This window comes from Corapipo altera, unplaced genomic scaffold (assembly GCF_003945725.1).
Source record: "Corapipo altera isolate COAL_440 unplaced genomic scaffold, ASM394572v1 22b, whole genome shotgun sequence".
In the NCBI taxonomy this organism is placed as follows: Eukaryota; Metazoa; Chordata; class Aves; order Passeriformes; family Pipridae; genus Corapipo; species Corapipo altera.
The window spans coordinates 20,050,502-20,071,774 of record NW_020884876.1 but is presented as its reverse complement, the minus strand read 5'-3'; the positions used below and the strand labels follow the sequence as shown (position 1 = coordinate 20,071,774).

General features: G+C 39.3%; 1 protein-coding gene across 4 annotated transcripts in view; it reads right to left on the bottom strand.

The window, feature by feature from the left end:
• SH3D19 (SH3 domain containing 19) overlaps positions 1–21,273 on the bottom strand; it is an 87,061-nt gene that overhangs the window by 30,040 nt on the left and 35,748 nt on the right. The window contains exons 3-8 of one of the 4 annotated variants that reach the window (XM_027635888.1): positions 11,718–11,758; positions 5,584–5,624; positions 4,630–4,672; positions 3,295–3,442; positions 2,868–3,069; positions 1,297–2,292 (exon numbers count right to left, since the gene is read on the bottom strand). In XM_027635888.1, coding sequence (XP_027491689.1) covers positions 1,297–2,292; positions 2,868–3,069; positions 3,295–3,442; positions 4,630–4,672; positions 5,584–5,599 — 1,405 coding nt within the window. In that variant the 5' untranslated portion in view covers positions 5,600–5,624; positions 11,718–11,758. The remainder of the gene's footprint in view (positions 1–1,296; positions 2,293–2,867; positions 3,070–3,294; positions 3,443–4,629; positions 4,673–5,583; positions 5,625–11,717; positions 11,759–21,273) is intronic. The other 3 variants (XM_027635884.1, XM_027635885.1, XM_027635886.1) reach the window with 3 other exon arrangements.

The window sequence follows — 21,273 nt, the reverse complement described above, 5'->3', positions numbered from 1 at the left end:
GGAGAGAAAAAATAACAAAAACGCTCATGGGTTGAGATAAGGACAGGGAGAGATCACTCACCAACTGCTGTTGTGGGCAAAACAGACTCGACTTGGGGAAAAGTTACTTGAATTTATCACCAATCAAATCAGAGTCGGATAATGAGAAATAAACCCAAATCTTAAAAACACCTTCCTCCACCCCTCCCTTCTTCCTGGTCTCAACTTCCCTCACAATTTTCTCTACCTTCCCTGCCAGTGAGACAGGAATGAGGCTGTGGTCAGCTCATCACAGACTCTCTCTGCTGCTCCTTCTTCCTCCTCAGAGGGAGGACTCCTCACGCTCTTTCCCTGCTCCAGCTTGGAGTCCCTCCTGCTCTGTTGGACGTGGGGGAAGACTCTAGCAGCTTCTCAGAAAAGCCATCCTTGTAGCCTCCCACTACCAAAACCCTGCCATGCAAACCCAAATGAGATGACAGTAAAAAGAAAAAAAGATTAAAAATCACCGCTAGTTTCTTAAACAAGCATTTTGTATGACACACCCTCTGCTTTAAAACACAACTCTCCCTGGATTGCAATGGGGTTGGTAAGCTAAATCAGGACATAGTTGAATATTAAGAGAGCAAAACTTATTGCTATAAAATTTAATGATAGCCCAATCTGTGTCTTAAGCTACCTAAAAAAGCATTAAAAAATCAATCCCAAGTGTTTAGTGGTATCAAAAAAAGTTTATGAACAGGGATGGTTTATGATCCATCCACATGAAATAATTATTTTCACTTATTAGAAAAAAATGGAAGTTGCGTAACTAGCATATAGCATGTGACAAGACAGAAAGATAGGACAGAGAAAATAAGAAGGAACAGGTGACACAGAGTGTCCCCGTATGTTTAATCAGAAGTTTCCCTAAATGCCACAAACATTGCTACTTCTCCAGACGACTAAGTTTCCCACTGCAGAACTTCAGGCACTTAAATAAATTAGTCAGATTAGATGGCGAGATATAAGATGTCCCAAGTTCCCCAGAGAAAACTGTGATACGTTCTAGAGGAGACATCTAGCATATAACATCAAGTCTTTAATCATTATTTTAATAATCACGTAATAAATCCAGCAGAGAAGTTCTGAGATTTATACAGCCTTGAAACCTTCCAAGTCTCAAAATCCAAGTAATTTCATGGTGATCTTGACATAATAGAAAACCAGAAGTTTCATACACCCACATAAACCCCATCAAGACACGTAGACATAACTCACAAAGGATCACATACCTGCAAAGAGTAACCACAGTGAACATTTAAAAAATTTTTTTCTTACCTGCTGCTGCTTCAGAATTGATGCTATCTTTAACTACACAAGTTGGACTTAGGGGCAAAACATCATCATCAAAACTGATCAGATCTCCTTCCACATCTAGTTTATTTTGCAAAGCAGGTGCTGAGGAGTTGGCTGCAGGTGACAATTCCCCCAGAGACTTGACAACTTTTTCTTGTGCAGATACAGAAGCCCGTGAAGGAGCAGCAATCGGTTTTAGTGAGGCCAAAGACAGGGCAGGATTTTCTGCATAACATGACTTTTTAGGAACAAGAGGCCTTGGAGCAGGAACAGGAAATCTCTTTTGTCCATCACTATTTTCTGCAACTGATCCACTCCTTGCATCAAGAAAATCACTACTGCTACTTTTAACAAGGCCAGGTTTTGGCTTCTTTGGCAGTTCAGGTTTGGTTCCAACACTGCTCCCAGCTACTTCAGGCTGAGGTTGCAATTCCTTGGAAGCTGTTGATTTGTTTTCGGTCCACACATCCCAGTCTTCTGAAATTCTGCTTACCCCTGGCTTTGGAGCAACTACTGGCTTCTTTGTAGTAACAGACCTTGGGGTGAATGAACGAGGGGCAATTTCTGGCTTTTTTGCTAATCCTGAGGTATCATTAGTTCCTTGGGATTCAAAAACTTTGATCCTTGAAACAATACTATTTTGGCTCTTTTCTGTACTCATGCTGCCTGTCACCAAGTGATTGTCTAGTAAGCTGTCATCTGAAAGAGGTGACTGCTGAACTGCAGGTTGCTGCTGTTTTGTGGTGGGCTGGTTCACTTCTTCGCCATTGTCTGTCTCACTTTCAGTACTTTTGACCACAGGTCTGAGATTGCTTCTTGATCTTGGCTTTGGCACAGGACATATCACAGCACTGGGATTTTCTTGGCACCTCTGACCTTCAGGATTTTCAAAGACTATTAAAGGATTCTCATTTTCTGAAGGAGACTTAAACAGGAGAGATGCAGAAGGCCTAGGAGGTTTAAGAGGACTGTGCCCTGCTAACAGAAAAGGTTTCAGTTACCTATTCCAGAACACTTTATTTATGTTATAGTTTGACAGCCATCAGAATGGTCAACATGATGGTTTTCATTCAGAACTTACCAATGTTTGTGAAAATGCAGTGATCTTTCTAAAAAGATGCATGAAAAAATATACAAACTCTAGGAATAAGCTGAAGATTGCTGAAATGCATGGTATCTACATCTTGTAAGTTCAAAACTACTTGCTAACCTGCAGCACTGAGGGGCCTGCAAACAACATCTATACCAAAGAAGAGTACAGTAACTTCCCCAGCTAGGTTTGCACACTTTTCAGTCTGAATGTGACAGTGCTGCTATTTTGATTGGACATCTGAGCTCCTCAGGCCCCAAAGCTCTGACTGTAATTATGGCTGAATCAAACAAAACGTTCAAGATTTAATTATAGTCTGAATGCAATGGTAACTCTTCAGAAGAGAAGACTTTTATAGAAATTTAACTGTTATTCATATTAAATGCTGCACAGACCAATAATAGAGAACATTGAGGAAAACAGAGTAAGGTTTTCATTAAGGAGAAATCCAAATCAGCCTCACCTCGACAGCCTGCAGATTCCCAGTGTGTAGGCACACTAGTTTTTACATTACTTCCTGGCAAATGGCTGATTAGTTCCTCTGGAAAGTCAGTTTGTGTTGCAGAAGTAGTGGTATGTCTGGGAGCAGCAGCATTATTGTTATTTGTTGTATTGACTTGCACTTGATTGATTTCTTTTATCACCTGCTCATATGATGGTGGAAGCTACAAAATAGACAAATATTAATGTACATCCAGATATGATCCTTTAAAAAAAAGGCACCATATAAATTTAAAAATACTAAATTAACATATGCAGAGGAAAAGAACACTGTCATAAAATCTGCTATTCAATGTGATGAAAGCCTAAGCAAGCAAAAACTCCGTTCCTCTCTTAATTTGCTTTTCACCTTTGTAAATCAAACATGCCTCCCATAAATTCATGCTCACCTCAGCTGGAATACGTTCATTTCTTCTCCACTGAGCATGAGATGACGCAGAAGGGAATCCTAATCCCTGAGGAGTGACAGGGCTTGCACCTGGAAACCAGGAGGATGGCCGGAGGGGTTCAGCAGCAACTATTGTAATTTCAGGACGCCTGGAAATGAAGGCAAAGGAGAATAATTATCTAAAACATTTTAAAATAGTTCTTTTAAGTAAAAAACTCCAAGGTTTTCTCTTCATGGGAAATCAAAATAGCTCAGGTCTTTTTGATTTAACCAAAGATAGTTTTCCATGACTTAAAAGTAACTTACTTGACCTTTCTAACAAACACACTTGGGCTTCTATTCAGAGCACCTAATTAAATGCCTAAACCAGAAAGTAGGTTTATTGGCTTCAGTGAAATAATTTACATGCTTAAAGTACTTAAACACAAGTGTAACTCAATTAGATGGCAGAAGTCTTAGTCTTCATGGGATAATGAGAAGTAATCATGTGCTTGCCCTTAGCCTGCTACAGTGTGAAAACAGTAGGGTAGTTAAAACTGCTTCTGGCTGGCTACCTAAAAACTTGTGTATCCTCAGACCTCAAGGGAAACCTCTCACCGTGCTTAAGTGGGGCAGAAGCAGCCTCACGAAGCCTTTGGGACAGGGCCTCTTTGCTTACAGCATCGAGTACACCAGGGACTTCCGTGACAGTGAAGGCCCCATAGGTACTACCCCTGGTTTATTACTGTACCAGCTGCTTTAGAGCATAAGCTGCAGGGATGGCCCACGTTCCCAGACCATGGCTCCCAGAGCACCACTGATCCAGCTGGAGTCTCACACAACATACACTTTGAAAAGGGAGTTTTGTGAGTAGATGATGCATCTGCTTACAGAAGGGTCTGCCTGCTAACAGAAATAAACCTGCAGAAGCGTAACTCCTAAAACTACTGTAAAAACAATTAAAAAAAAAGAGGGGTACAGCTCCTTCACATCTAAAATAACGGCAGATTCAGTTCACCAGCTATCCAGGCTGACAACCTCCTTTCTCAGTGCCCTTTGAGTAAGTGAAAGGAAGCCTGAAAGTGTGCTTATTTCATTGTGAAATGATCCTGTAAATAGATATCAGGAGAAGAAAACAGTTCTGCAGAGGTTTGACGGTTGGTTGCATTCTCTTTTTGAAGACACGAAAAAAGTTGATGAGAAAACTCCTCAAACTCTTAACCTACCCTGTGCTTAAGAATAATGGTATTTCTATTTTATTCCAAGTCTAGTTTATTTATAAACACACTAAGGATAGAGAAAAGGAAAAAAATAATCTAGAGGAGACCTAACTGCAATATAAATAATGGCATCATACCTTCTATCCCTCTGTTGTTCACTATGGCTAGAGGTCCGAGAAGCTATTCAAAGAAAAGAAACAAAAGTTTTGAAAAGGTTAAAATACACTGTCACAGCAACATAATGAGGATAATAGCAGAGCTCTTACCAATACACTATCAACGACATGGAGAACACCGAGTATCCGATCATAAATTCCAGATTTTAAGAGTGGCCAAGTTTAAAAAAAAATTATTTGCATTAAATATGAGAAGCTTTTAACACATTTAGGGTGCAGTTTCATAATCATTTAAAGTCACTCTATGTCCAAGTTACTACCAAGAGAGATTGTCTTGTCCCCTATATTCTTCCTTGCCCCATGTTCTTGCATTCTGCATTGTGGTAAGAAAACTTGAAACTTTTTTTTTCCTTAGTTAAAACAATGCATGAATAAAACAACAAGAAGTGTTAAACATGTCTGACTTTTCCTTTTGATGGATCATTTCTGAGATGTTATCTTTAATCTTTTTTTAATGTCTCTGTTTTTATAGATGGTAAAGGCCCTAAAGTACAGAACCTAAGAGGGTATTTCACCCTCCTTTATATAAAAAGAAAAAATTAAATGTTCCAGCTAGATATTTGCTAAAGTTTAATCACTTGTGGATTAAAAGTTAGAAATATTTCTCTTTTTTTCAACCCGTGTGTTTAAGTTACATAAAACAAGCAAATCCTGACACCTTCATTTTTCTGGTTTTGCCATATTTACATTCAAATAATTTTTTTTTCAACGGCCACATTATATTTTCATTTGGATTTCCTTAGAGAAAAAAGAAAATTATCCAAGGGACAAATTTTTGCATAGCAAGTGCAATTCAGGACGTGGCAGAATCTCAGCCGACACTGTGCTGTCCCTGTCCCGTGCCATCACAGCACCAATAGCCAAAATCAGCCAAGCACACTTGATCGGAGTTGCAGAGTGTTGCGTCACACATACCTCTTCGACAGGGCATTTTGGATGTGCACTATTCATGAGTGCTAAAGGAAAAAAAGAAGGGGTTACAGAAGACAAAGAGGAGGTGAAGGAGAACAAACTAAGGCTCCAGAGTGCCAGAAACCATGATCAAATGGGTTAGTGATGCACGGATAGTGCATGTGCCAGTGTTGCAAGGAGCCAACTGTAATGTCTATTAACAAATAGTGTCTTAAAAATGAAAATAAAATTAGATTTTATTTCTAGCTGCATGTCAATTTTAACAGTGACTGTTCAGAAGTTTCCCTTGCAATAAATTAACCATGAAGACTATAAACGAACACGGAAATGTCCATTGTATGGCTCAACAAGGAACCACTGTAGGAATGAGGAGAGGGAAATCAAATCTCTTTGAATGTTTTAGCTTAAAATCATGGTTTATTTGGGTCTGCCCTTTTTACCTTCCAAAAGTAATGGTTTACACTGACGAGTTGATACAGATGCAAAAAAGGCTGGGATCTCATAATTTACACTCTCACCTATCAAAGAGATATGGGCAGGCAATTTGAACCCAGTAAGAGGTACAGCTCTTACCAAACTTTTGGGTATGACTGCACATCTGCTAAATGAGTTCTGTAAAAAGTCTTTGGCTAAGGTAAGTAAACATAAATCCCCTACACCTCATCTTCACTTTCTTCTTCAGACATCTTAAACACAGCATTGATCTAATACACACACTGGAAAAAAAAAACTCAAAATGAATCAAATCAACTAAACCCAAGATTACTTTAGAAAAGAGGATGGAAGAAAGTGTTTGTTTGGTAAATGTATTCAATACAAAGGCTTGGGTTATAGCTGAATTACAATGATAAGGGTGTGAGAAATAAAACCTAATTAATAAGGAATGTAAAACTGAATTGATAAACCTGTCACCTAATTTCATTATTTCTTCATGTCTAAGTAAATTCCACATGCTGTTTTCTCCTGAGAGATTCTAAATGTGCTTCTATTTATCAAAATTACTAAAACAAATAGGAAAAACCTAAAAGCAGCTTGAAATACCTTTTTCGTTTCTTAACATAGGTCAAAAAAAATGCACCGAGGTATTTATGCAATCCATCAAACTCCACATTTCAAGTGAAAACAACACATTTACAATATTTATATAAAATAACTTTACTAGTAGATATAAATATGTCTCTTTCAAAGGACTAATATCCAAGCCATCACATACATTTTCAGAATGTGCTCATTCGGCTTGGAAAAAAAAATCTCCCAGGCATTTATGGAATCAAGTTACTTCCATGTGTATAAACATTTAATATAAACATTTATTTTTTAATGATGCTGACAAAGTTCTTCCCTCCTTCCATCAACATCTCCTCTCTTTTTGCTGTCACATTCTTTTTAAAACCACACTTTTAGAACATGTTTTTTTCTGGAAGCTCTTTAGAGGATTTAAATCCACAGTAGAAGCAGAGGTGAAATCAACTGCATCTTCTGCTCTCAGGTATTCCACAAATGCTAGACAAAAGAAAATATAAACTTTCTAAACAATCCTTGCTCCCAGACTTGCAGGGGGTTTATTCCTTTACCATTTCAAACAAAAGAATTTAAATTAAAAAGTGTATGAAAGAAGACAGGAATTGGTAAAATATGGTACACACCTGAGTTAAAAACACAAGAGAAAAACCTGCAGCTATTTTTCTGGCCTTGTGGTCTTTCAATCTTCTAAGTCTATACTTTATTCCCTTTGTGGATTGCCTTGAAAAAGCATGCTACTAATTTTTGCCTCATATTTCAAATTATGACAGCTTTAAGATTTGAAAAACCTTTCTTCCATCAGGGGAGTCAACGGAAATGTATTTCACTGCTGGCTGGTACACTGGCAACTGAAAACAGTTGGATTCTCAACTTCTACACTAAGAAATGCTCAGGGTGAGAATTACTGACTTTTCTAGAAGATTATGCTTAGGGGTATTTAAATAAAAGGTAAGCAAAGAAGTTACAGAAGGGGTGGGAGAGGAAAATCTCAGTGTATAAAATCCCCACTTCTTCACCTTATAACTTTTTTGGTCTTGGGTGGGAAAAAAAAATCAAATCAACCCATAAAATTGTCACTATTTATTTCTGGTAGTGTCAATGTGGCACTTTATTAGTTAGTGTCAATGAGGCAACTAAATGTGTTTAACCTAGTATAATAGAATTTAAACAAGGATTAATGGTAATACTGTAAATAGAGGCCAGATCAGTGACTTACAGATTCATCTTTTGTACATTTCTTACAAGCACTACTTAGTGGGCTTTTATCCATTATTTTTAAAAGTGCAGAGGTAAAGGGTACTCTATTTGTGCTGCATACTTATGTTTCAAATATTTGTCCTCTACTGTTTCTCTGGGTCCTACTGTTCAAGTGCAGTTAATATGTCACTCATATTTGAAACACATTAAGATTATGGTGCAGGGGGGCATTTTAAGCAATGGGATCAAAATGCCTGCATAAGTACAACAACCATTACACCACAAACTCATAAACTTTGATGCTACAGACAAGCTGGTGGCAACAGAAGTCTGACATGCAGATATAAACCTTTGGAAAAGAGCTGAACTAGAATTTACAGTATTTCAGGCAACTTTTTAAGGCAATATAGAGGCAACTGAAGTTAATTCCAGGATTTGCTCAGAGATAACGTTCTGCTGTGAGCTTTGAGTGCTTCCACAATATGTACACTGCATAACAATATTTGCATTGCTCTCTTTGCATAGCAAATCTCTATGAAATACTGAACAGTTTTGTCATTGCAGAGTGCTTTAAAAGCAAGTTTCATTTTGCATTAGATTGGAAACATAACCTCAAATAGTCCAAGTCTTTCTACAAGGACGATGTGTGCTAATATTTAAAACCACACCTTCTTTGAATTCTTTGTAACACCAGGCTAGACATTTCTACCACCAATCCTATAAAATATGTAGACTATTAAACTGAGAAGTTATTTATTTCCCTATATAGATGCCTAGGAATGAAGTTTGTTCATTATATTGCAAGGAGAGTCTCCAGAGTGGGCAAACACTCCCTCCCTTCCCTACAAAGTAATTCACTTGGAAGAGCTGACAGAAGAGTCCCATGCAAGAGGCCATGCTTGTAGTCCTTGCAGTATCAAAGTTGTTACATGGTTGCAGAGATCCTTCTTCAGGGAACACTAAAAGGATCAGATAATCAAGCCAAAACCAGAAAAAAAAAATACTTAATTTTGTCCAAGATCTGATTAGACTATTTCTGTAGATGAGGAGGTCCAAACTAATTAAAACTTTTCATGCACCTCTGAAGTAAGAGAGTTGAAGTTTTTCTCCAAAACTGTTTCTTGGCACAAGAGGGAGGTCTTGCTCCTTTTCTCCTAGTTCTGTTTCCAGGCACCTCAAGGAAATGTTAGGTTCTCTGATGTTAGAGCTGGGCTGATTTAATGCTTGAATGTAGCTAAAGAGATGGTGATGCCCAATTCCCCTTCCAAACCTGGATTTTTGTCTCCTCCTGAATGAACACTAGCACTCACATGACCCCACAGTGAGTTCAGAGTGTTAAATGAAAAAAATAAGCACTATCTGCACACCTTTTGTCCTGTTTAATCTCCTTTAACCTGCTCACCTTGAGTTCAGACCACCAGCAGCACAGGGGAAGGAACGTGCCACCCCCAAAAGCAGTCTCTACTTCCTGCCTCTGCTTCCTGGTTCCAGTGCTCTGTGCAGCTTCAGGAAGGGAACTGATCAAAAAAAATAACACAGGGGGGTAACAGGGATTCCTCTTCCCACCCCCAGTGTGGTCATATGCCCTTTTCACAGCTGATCTACCTGCTGGGCTCCAAGAGGCTGGCATTGCTGCTGAATAAAATCTTCATAACTACACCCTGTAGTTTCACTCAAATTGGACAATCACAATTTATGAAGGCACTTCACTCCTACCTACACCTTTACTTGGGCTGTATGTTTCTGCCTCTGCACCATTCCCTGCACTATGCCAGCCCAAATGTTTGTGCAGATGGGGAGAGAATGAGGTCACGGAATTGATCTGGTTGGGAAAATATGGGAGCCAAAAGAATCTAGGAAGCCCCCAAACAAAACAAACAAAAATGAAAAACAAACAAAACCCATAGCCAAAAATGGCTGCAAAACTGCCAAACGGAAAGCCACAGCCTCAGAGTGCATACAAGCTGTTACACGTCCTTCATTCAGCCACATATTTGCTTAGGACAGAATGAGAATAGAACAAGCCCACAGGTTATTTCAACATTTTAGAGTAAGAGACTTGCTTCCGTAGCCCTACTCCTTAAAAACACCCTGTTCTGGATGAGTGGAGAAGCGAGTGAAAACACTGTTCCCCTTTGTCTCACTGCTGCAGCACTTGGCTTGCCTCTTTTTACTTTCTTTGGCATTCTTGCGCATGTTGCTGTGCTGGCGTCAACGGAAATAGTTTCGCTGATTTCAGTGGGAGCTGGGTTAAGTGGTGTGTCCTGCCCTGAGACCATCATGAAAAATCCTAGGGTAACTTTTTTGAAGAGCTGAGATTAAAAGACTACTCCTGAGCAGATTTCACGTTCACATGCTTGCTTTGTTCAAGTTATGGTGGGTTCTTTTCTGAATTCTGTGGAACGATCAAACAACTGAAAATGACACCATCTTTCTGTGCAGAGTTGTAGTCAGGGTGACAAAGGAAAATAAATCCTTCTTCTCTTCAGCCACAAGACAGACTTCTCAATACAAAGTGATATACAGCATCGTCCACAGGTGGGTAAGTTGAAACCCTGTACACACTTACCATGTTTCTTGAAAATTTGAGAATAACAGCCCACAGAAGCTTTGATTAAGAAATAAAGAAAGATTTCTAATTTCTTTAGGGAAATACACTTTTCTAGATAATACCATAGCTTTTCCAGATTAATGTCAAGGGGAGTTAGTAATTATTGTGTCTATTTTAATTTAGGTCAATTCACAGGATTGGTTACTGGTATACAAAGAACTATAGTTTCATATATAATGCCTTGCTATGTGCATGGATTTTTTTTTTGTAGCTTATTATCTGAATAATTCACATGGTACTTATACTTCATCATAGCTATTCACATATTAATAAGTAAATAGCACATGAGCCACAGCTTCCTGACTAGATTTTTACTTGATTATGCCTCGAGACAAAGTATCATTTGCTACTATATTTTCAAAAACACAGATATCAAATGCCTAATGATCTCCTAGATGGTGTCTCACTTAGGCAAGGTACTGGGGCTTAGGCAGTCTGAATCAATTTCTGACTCCACCACAAAAGACCCTCTGTGATCTGGTGCTCTCTGTTTTCCAGTTTCCATCCATGGCAGCAACAGCACAGATAAAGTGCTGCATTTTAACTACAGCATCATGCAGACTTGCTCTGAGTAAAGCTTTCATGATGTCCTTTCACTACCTCCAATTTAATCCATACTAATGAGTCCCTGACTAATAGGTCCAGGAGAAACAGATCAGTAGTACATACACTAATTTATTTTTCCCCATAGCAGAATCCTTAGGGTTGTTTCATTAATATGAAATTGGAGTCCTGGACAGACAGGAAGTAAAAATGAAAAGTGGAAGAAAGAAACAGCATAAAATACTTTGAAAGATGCAGCTGAAGAAATTCAGCCTGGAAATATCATGAGCAGGGAAAAAGGAAACAGAGTTAAATGATGAAATCAAGGAAGAAGAGTTTGGACTCTCATTCAAGATTTATAAACAATTTTTTGTTTTCCAAAATAAGCCCATTACATGAGTATAATCCTGTCCCCGGTACAGTCAATGACCAGTTGCTGCAGATTTCTACTAAAATAAAACAATCTTCTGTTTTATCAAGTGAACTAAAAATTGGCATATGTAACCCAAAGCTCTTCAGAGATGGATCACATCTGTGCACAGATGCATTAGGGGACAAATAAGAGAATGTTACTAACTGGAAATAAGGAACAGCCCATCAGCAAAGCAAAAAGATGTCTAAAACCAAGAAGAGAGAGAAAAATTATAGACCCCCAGAGCCTGCTAGCTACTTTGTTTTCACATACAAAGTTAAACAGTTACTAAAAATGAAGATGTATCAATCTTACAACATAATTTTCAAGAAATAGGAAAAGTAGACTTACATCTCTTGATTGCTGCTCTTATGGATGACAAAGGTCCTTGGCTTAATGGAGGAAAAAAATTATTACAATGTGGTTAATGTCTCAAAGAGGAAACAACTAAGTAACATCATGCAGAAATTCCCCATATATTTTAAAGGGTCTGCCAAGCTCATTTTTCCCCTACGTTGTTATCGTACAAAAACTTATCCAAAACTCCTCAAGTAAACAACCATACCCAACTCATTCTAAAGAAAACCAGGTTACAGTTTAGCTTTCAAGACTCTGGAAAGATAGAAAGCCTATTATTAAATGCATCATTTCTCTCAATTGTGTGTTGAAGTTCACATTCTGTTTTCTGTGGGTGTGTATATTCGCAGATTATAAGCATTTAATGACTCAACATTCTCAAAAATAAATAAAACTTACACAGCCAAGTAAAAACTTACAGCCTCTTTGCTAAATATTTTTAACAATTACTTAACAATTTGTCGTCTCTTTCAGTTGAGATTGCATTTTTCAGTAATAACTTGGTGGGTGGGGTTAGGCAGGAAGACAACATGACCAAAAATTTGTTGATGCACAAGGATAGAAAAATGTTTCCTTTTGCCAACTCATCTGTTTTCTTGGTAAGACTAAGGTTTCTGATGCTTCTCTTCAGAATGTCTTATTTAACAGATACAGCAGTCCTTACTATTTTTGCAGGTAAAAATCAAATTTAATTTGGGATTACCACTTTCAGAAACATTGCTAACTTGAAGAATATGGTACCTCTACTTTGTGCAAAGCTACAGAGGAGATTAAAAAACCCAAACAAACGCAACAAACAACTAGTTCAGAAAAAAAAGGTTGTTTTTTTTCCTCTTTCCAGAAACATTCTACCATCAGCCTTCAGCAGCAGTAGAACAGCAGGAATGTTAGTACAGGGAGGGCATTAGCATTTTAACTCTGCTCTTCCTCTGACTGCAGCAGGCAGTGCAGCACACCAGCTCTGTCAGGGCTCAGTTTAGCTCCACATGCACATGATAGCTGCAATTACTCCAGTGGGATGAGGAATGGGGGGATTTGGTGGAGAGAAGAAAGAGACAGTCAAAAAGGATGTGGATGAAAAACGTCCTCCCTCTACAGTCATTCTGGAAACTAATTAAGACTAGAAATGCATGTTGCTCTGATTGAACTGTTTTCTGAAATAGTCTGGCTACTCTAGGATAAACAATGCCTGTTTGTCTGGTTTCAGAAACAGTTCAAATGCGGCTTGGCCCCAATCCACACTGCTAGCAAAGCTGCATTAGAAAACATTTCTATCAGTCATATTTCACTCTGCGTTCTCAGCAGAAAAGGGTTCTAATTTTCCTTCAGTGTCTCATCATAATAGAGCCTTATCTTTAAGAAACACTTTCAGTTGTGTATTCCTCACAGATGTACCCCAGACTCCCTTTTTAATTCTTCATATCTCAAATCTCTTGCTTTTGGATGTTCATTTTTGAAGCTTTATTCTTCTGCTTTCATTTCTGTTTATAACTACAATTTTTAAGGTTTTAATTTAATCATATTTAGTATCATACAGGAAGGACACCGAAGTCTGGTAACATGAATCTAAAATCTTCTGGAGCAGCAATAACTTTCTATACTCAGAATTCAAGATTTACCTAAGTTTTATAGGTAGAAATTAGAAAATCTATAAAGTGTGTCTATTCGAGTATCAGTAAGAATGAAAAGGAACATGTTAAGTTTCTTTCTTCCACTAGCAAAAGCCCTTTGACCCACTGCGATTTGCCTCAGAATCTGATAAGCACTTTCATATACAAGCAAGTATTTTTGGCTAGAAATCATAGGAGTCATCATGCAGACACAAGTTCGAGCTTTCCATGGGACATGAGGACCAAAAGGATATAGAAAACATTTTTAAAATCAAAATGCAAAGAACAAAGATGCAAAACCTCTCAGGAAACCAACCTAGTGAAGTTGAAGCATTGGATATATCAACAGCAAGGCAGTTCAAGTATGCAACTACTTGTGTAATTTAGAACCCAAGATAATATGGTTCTGTTAGAAAATTTATGAGCTCACAGGCAAAACAAGCCATTAACAGACAGTTCTTCTTTTCCACTTTCCATTAACAGGTCACCCATCAACAACCTTTTGGCAAAGCACTAGATTTCCTGTCCCAAGGAGAGTTTCATTCACATCTAGCTTACAATTATTTCAACCCTTTAAAAACTTGGAAATGAGAGGGGATGCATTATTTTTTTCCACATGAAGCCCTGTAAAGGAACTGCAAGCTTCATAACTTCGTTACATATTAAACCCCAGTAATTTAAATAAGATGCTGTTCTTGAGGCAACTGGTGATTTTGCCTATACCTTATGCTGAGCTAATCCCTTCCTGCTCCACAAGCAACAATTTCTGGACTCTTACCCAGTCTTGCAAAGAGAGAAGTGATAAGGTTGCTAATACCCACCTCTGTTCTGCAGTTAATGACATGTTTTCTCTCAAGCCATCCAAATAATTAACATAACCAAATCAAATTTAATTCTCCTATTTGATGAGGTAGGAGCTGCACCAATTACTATACTGCATGGTCCTTGCCTCTTTCCCACCTCCTCCTCCTGTCCATAAGGCACGGCAATGAACCAGAGCACAGAGAAAATCCTCACAAACACACATGCTGAGGAAAAATCTAATTCACGTGGGATCAGGATCAGAGTCCTGGTCCCAGTGTGACTCCCCCAACAGACCTGAGGGGACAGTGTGTCAACAACTAGCCCCTGGGGGTGGGGGACAGTAGCTCCTCTGTTGCCCTGCAATGTACACAAGCAAAGTCCAAACTTATGTTGCTGGAAGAAAACAGTGCAGACAGCAGAAGTTTCAGAGCATTTAAGACTCTGATAAACATTAGCTCCAACAACACCACAGTCATATCTAATATGGAACAAGTAAAGATGCAAACTATTCATTCATCTCCATCCCCCCCTCTACAATTTAGCATGCAAGAGAGCAATTCCTCTCACATCTGCACATTTATCCTAGACCTTGCTCACTGTTAATTTAAAGTGCAAACTTTGTTTCGTTTCCAGCTATGGCAGAAGCTTTGTTGAGCTCCCCCTGCCAGCCCCTCAAAACCCACCTCTGTCTGGTCCTTCGTGCACCCAGACAAACCCAGTCGATAGGTTCAGAGGGGATCTGTAAGCTGCTGTGCCTGCTATGCTGAAAGCAGTTGGGTACTTTAAGTCAGCAGTAATATGAAAAGGGCCCCATGGGTCACCATGTCTGAAAGATAAAGAACATGGAGTGGTGTGTTTGAAGCTGTTAAACACCTACTCCCTCTTCCTTGGCAGGCTTTACTCTGGGTTTCAAGGATGGGTTTTCTAAATATAAACACTTGAGGAAAATGCTTCAAAAGCCTATTTTAGGTCTGTGCATTAGGGAAATAAAATTGCCACAAACTAGACTGGTCAAAGAGCTGTAAACTCTTTTTTTAACAAAGTAAGTGCAACTACTGTGCATAAACCAGGGTCTCTCCCTCATTAGGGGCTCTGCTTCAACACTTACTTGACTGAGCAGTGTGTCTCTTCAAACGCAACTCCAGTGCAGCTACAGTATTTCTCAAAGGCCCGCTCCTGCAGGGTGACTCCTGACCCAACACAGCGACTGTGGGAGTATCACTCACCTCGACAGTCCCTGCAGGGCTGAGGAGGGGAGGTGCTGTTTAAGTGGAATAAAGCTCAAATCACATAGGTATCTTTGAGCAAGCAGGCAGGGATTTGTGTCTGTCTGGAGCAGGACAGCTCTCTAAGCAAAGAGGCCAGGAGGTTCTGGACTACCTGTTTCCAGAGCAGCAGCATCTCCAGCTCAGCCAAGGGCACCCCACAGACGCATTCCCACCAGCTGCCTGACAGTGAGGCAGCTCTGCTTCTGAGCGCAAACAGGCGGAGGAGTGCTGGACTTTGCCTACCTCTGGAGAGCACAGGCAGGAGTGGCAGGTGACTGCTCCCTTCCTGCCTGTGAGCATAACCACAAACACCTAGGGAAGGTCTCCCCCAGCTATCTACAGTCTTCTGCTCCACAGGCTGTGGTACTGCTTGGGATACAAAAGACTTCCCAAGCTACCATCCTGTCTCAGCATCTCTCCTTCATCTACCTCCATCACTCTCCTAATGGCTTGCACGGGATTCTCCGTAGGAATTGGGCACTCCTCCATACTGCGTGCTCCCTTTATCAGAACCAGGACCTTTGGTTTATTTGTCTAAACTGACATAACAATGAATATTCTGCAGGAAAACTGATTGCATCGCTTTCAGACATCACTCCAGAAATACACAAAAGCCTGGATGGAAAAAAAGAGGTAACAAAAAAATAATGAAAAAGAACGTTCACTTGTTCTAAAATATTAATGTTCTGAAGCATCTACTCCAAAGTCTCAAAATTTACCCTTTACGTCAAGTTATATGAACGTGTCATACAGTATCAGTCCTTAGGTTCACGTACCCATGTAAAAGTTCAATGTATTTCTAATTATGATGGTTATTGACCGTGTCTTATACACACACACACACACACACACACAGAGCAGAAAGAACTAAAATGTTGCTATTTTTAATGTCTTGTGACTTCTTTGGATGTGAGCCAAGAATTTTAAAATAGCTAATGTTGAAATTACTGTGAAGCAAAACACTAGTTTAATAAAAGGCATCATATATTCCTCTCAGTTACTTTAGAAATCATGCCACCTTCATAACAGCCAGTGTACTACAGTGTAACATTTTAAAAACTTATTAGAAGACATTATTCGAAATGCAAAATGTTTAAAACGTCACCTAAATGATTTCACTGCAGACTGAGTCACAGAAAGACGTTAATAATTTTATAGCTAAATTGAGGGCGGTGCAAAAGATCAGGTTTATCACCACTTGCAGACCAAAGACAGATCTATTAGTTCAACCAAAAAGCTCCTAAAGAGAGAATAGAAGACTCACAACTATCCCAAATTCATGATGTGGGTGCAGTAGACAGAACTGTATTAGTCCTGTGGATTAAATGAATCTACACTGAAAATGTATCCACATGATCAGCCTCTTCAATGCCTCCACTGCAGAGGAGTCCCAGTCCCCCAGCTGATATGTGCAAATTCACTCACATGGCACACAGAGCCCAGGGGCAGTTTCCCCATTAGTGTAAGAGAAGTGGACGCTGCACAGCCAATAGTCCCACCTGCCCTAAGATCGCCATTTCCACCAGCTTTCTTTTGTTGGTGCTGGCATGGTCACAAGTCTGCTGGATGAGCCATGTGATTTTGTTAACAACAAAGAATCCCATCCCAAATACCCTGATTAGTTTTCAGCCAGACAGGCCAACTGCTCCAGCTGGCTGCAGAGCCACACAAACATCAGGGTGGCACTGGAGAAGCGATGGGAGCAGACAGGCAGGCCAGCAGCAGTCCTTGGGGTAAGCAGCTCAGCCTCTACTCACAAAAACAAACCTTAAGTCTATGACTCTGCAGCTAATCTGACAGCAAATCACCAAATGCTGGTTATGTTTCATGTCAGCTGTTCTTCTCATCCTTCAGTATCGGTTTGTTATTGAAAAACTTTCATTTTTTTTTCCTGTTAGTGTTGGTCATCCATATTGGCCCAGTAGGAGATCAGACAGGTACTAGAAAAACACAGTTGGCAGCAGCCTGGCACCACAGTGGTCTTTCTGTAAAATCAAGATGCACTTGCATGTTCTCTGCTAAATCACGGGGTATTATCATGGCCCTGTGGGTACAAGAGGCTAATGAAGACCTAGTCACCTAAGAAATCACATGCTCAATAGTACGGATCTGGTAATCTATGAAATTAAGACTTACCCTCGTAACAATTTTACCTCTCTCTTGGGTCCAGCCCCAAAAGCAAGTAATCCTGAACCAGTAATTAAGTCCAGCGACAATTCAATCCTCATCAATATGCTGAGGATGTCTACTTCTGCATCACTTAATGAATGCCGCAACTGCGACTTCCCACTGTCTGGACAAGCGAGGATGTAGTTAAGAGGCAGCTAAAATCCAGCTGCTCTGCTAATTAAAACAGCTCACGTTGATCAGCATAGGGAAATCCTTCCAGGAATTGCTCTCTAGCTGTTTCTTCAACCACTTATTACATATTCATGTGCCTGTCACTGTCATACTTGGGGATTGTATTTCAGCAACTGAACCTTCAATTTTAAGGCAGAACACAGGCAGGAAGTCAAAGCAAATCATGGCAGCAGATGATAACATTTCACACTTTGATTCCCACAGCAACCTAGAAGTCATGAGGTTACAACAGCTTCCACACTTAATAACACAGCTTAGATCTTAAAGCTGAAACACCTCCCAAATTTTTTGTCAATCTGAGTCACTCAGCTCGAGTGCAGCGTGAACTAACTCTCTCCTGATCCAGAGCTACAGATACACCAGCTAGATTTCCATGAGAATTTTCTTTCAGTCAACAACCTGAGCTGAACTGCTCCTTACCCCACAATGGCTCTACAAACACGTGCATTCCAGAAAGACAAATCCTTAGAGCATGATTCAGGTCATGCTCAGTCTTCATTGTATATTGACTGATTCTAGCTCCCAATAAAATGTACATGACAAGAAGACTTTGGCCTTCCTGGAACAGCTAAAAAGATTCCCTGCTATGCCATCTATCAACATATTTTTACTCACTGCTATGATAAGCCTGCTTGTATGTTTTGATTGAAATCAGTAAATAGTATTTATGCTTTAATAACAATTTAACCTTGTTAGTAAATAATTATAGCAGTAGAAAGCACCTATAATTGTAATAATAGCATAATAGCAATGTAGCACTGCAAATGTAAATGCAAGTATTACTGAATTGTCATAGTGATAAGTGACAGGATATTTGGGCCCAGAGAGCAGTATATTCAGACACAAAAGTAAGGGTTAAAAAATGGAAGGGAAGAACTAGCTCTTTTAGATACAACAGTTTAGCTGTAAACTGTAGCTTCTTCTCATGGAAATTCTTTACCTTTAAAAGTCTTATGTAGTTTCTTCATTTGCACATGGGGAAAGATGACAGTGCCCTACTTCTACAGTTAAAGAGTACAAATCAGAGCTTATTTCTGAAAAATGGTGCTTTGATTCAATTATTTGCAGTTACATTTCAGTCAGTAAATCAAAGCCCTCTCTATCCACTGACAGGACATTCTGCTTGCTTCATACCCTTCTGTACATCAAATACAACCCAGTGGCTGAATGAGCTCCAGAACCTTTGTAATTGGCATCACAGATGAATAAAACCTGGTTTAATCATGAAGGATGGAGCAGGACAAAGGTATAAAGAAAACATGCAGATCTGGATCTACAGGAATCAAGATATCTTTACAGGACTTTAACTATTATGAAGTATGGATATTAGATTTTCTTCAAATAGTTTCTATATTTTATAGAACATGTAAGTATACCATTAAGATTAAAGTTTTGTAAAGGGGAAAAGTGGTATGTTAGTGTCTTCATCTGACTAAAAACATTAATAATGATTACTAACAAAACAGATAACATTTGCTTTGCAGCAGTGAGTATCTTAAAACCCTACTGAACCAGTTATCTGCTGATAAACAAAGAGAAAACAATAGGGGATGGGTGGGGAAAAATCACCCAAAGAAATTAAAAGATGAGTGTATTTGGGCTGGCCTTATGAAAACACAGAGGCTGAGAAGCTTTTGCATAGAAACAAATCAGAGCATGGCTCCAGAGAAGAACAAGGAGAAACTAAAGGGTGTTGACTGCAAGGGCGAGAACTCAGCAGGACCCAGAGGATGCAGATGCTGGGGGTGAGGAATCCAGCAGAGAAAGCTCAGGTGCTTGCAAGTATACAGACTTCAAAGACATCAGAGCAGTAATCAGACTGAAGGAACAAGGCATAGGTGTTTCTTATTTTGCCTAGATCTGTTTGTTTCCTGTGTAAAAACAATCTGTAAAATACAGGCCTGTTCGCTTCAATTATTGTGCATCCTTTAAGGAGGAAACTAGAATATAAGGAAGGAGTTCCTGAGGAACCTTAAGGCATCTAAGGCCTGAGACAGGAGTCTCACTTCCCAGGAACAGTACCAAATAGTTTCTACACTCAGCAGCTGAAATAGTATCTGGATCCTGTCTACTCAGAGATTAACAGCACATGATCAAGCACTGTAATACAAAAGCCAGCCGTTTGAGAAGTACCTAAAATGTAAAGTTCAACCTAACCCATAGAACTGGGATTACAAGAAGTGTTCAGTGATCTCAGTGCCAAAAAAGCAGTTGAGCACCTTTGAGAATTTCAAAGTTTGACAACTGCAAATGCTGAGCTCTTTGACAAGTCCATTCCATAGGCTTTCTATGCTCCTTTAGTCTAATTCAACTTCTTCATAGGTCAGCCAAGTCAAATAAGCAGCAGGAAATGTGCTGGAGGTTAAGCTTTAGTTAAGCGAGGAAATAAAAGAAATTCTCTCATTGTTTTAATTAAAGATGCGTGTTGAGAGCAAGGGCATTTCTTGTGAAGGGACAGACTACAAGACAGAAATAATAATACATATGCATCAAACATAGTGAAGTCTTAATTCAGTGCTTAAAATGAGAAACAAAAAACCAAAAACCCCTCCACACTGTAAATGTGAACCAACAGCCAAAAGATGTGCTTAAGAATATTCCAAGGTCATCTGTATGAAGAAACATATTGGCTTCAAACTGGCCATTTATACTTATAAATAAATCATGTAACAAGCAGTAGATATGCTAATTTTCAACCCTCCCACATTAAAGCCTCACAAAAGTAAAACTATCTTCATTTGTGATTGCATCTTGTTCCAATGTACAGCTGACTCACCCAGTTACACCCTAATAGTACATGACACCCATGAACTTATAACAGTGGCCCTTACAGAATGCACAGTGGACAGAAATTGTGAAATAAAATCTCATAACCACACCCTTCACTGGACCTGTCTTTCCAGAAAGTGGCCTGCATGCAGCTCACTCAGAGAAATGGTATGTTTGCCTATACACTCTTCCCCTGCCCTTCCTGAACAGAGCTTTTGGATACAAAATACAGAAAATGATTCACCAGAAACTTGCACTACACAACAACAAACCATACATTCATATATCTGTAGGTCTGCAATGTTAACCTCTGAGTTTAAATTTGACCTTAAACTTCAGTCCCTTTTAGACATTCACAATGATTCAGCAACGCTGAGATTAAGCTCAGCCATTCCTGAAGATATGCATCAAAGATTATATTTCAAGTCTTTTAATTCTGATTGTACAAGGATCTTGGTAAGGTATAGTCTATAGGTGAAGTTAATACCTTTGCTAGCCCAAGCTGGGGAAAAGCAACCAACTTTACACATACTCTAATTCTTTTGCAAGGGTGAAATAGAAGCATCAACCAAGAGAGACAAAGAGCTCTGTCGATTTTTAGGAGTGATTTTAAAACCACACCGACAAAACCTGCATCTATCCCACACTGCAAAACCCTGACAGGTGGGAAGAGCACTGAATTTGCTGTAAGAACACTCAGCATACCTACCTCAACAACCGAGAGAAGGTCTTTAACCT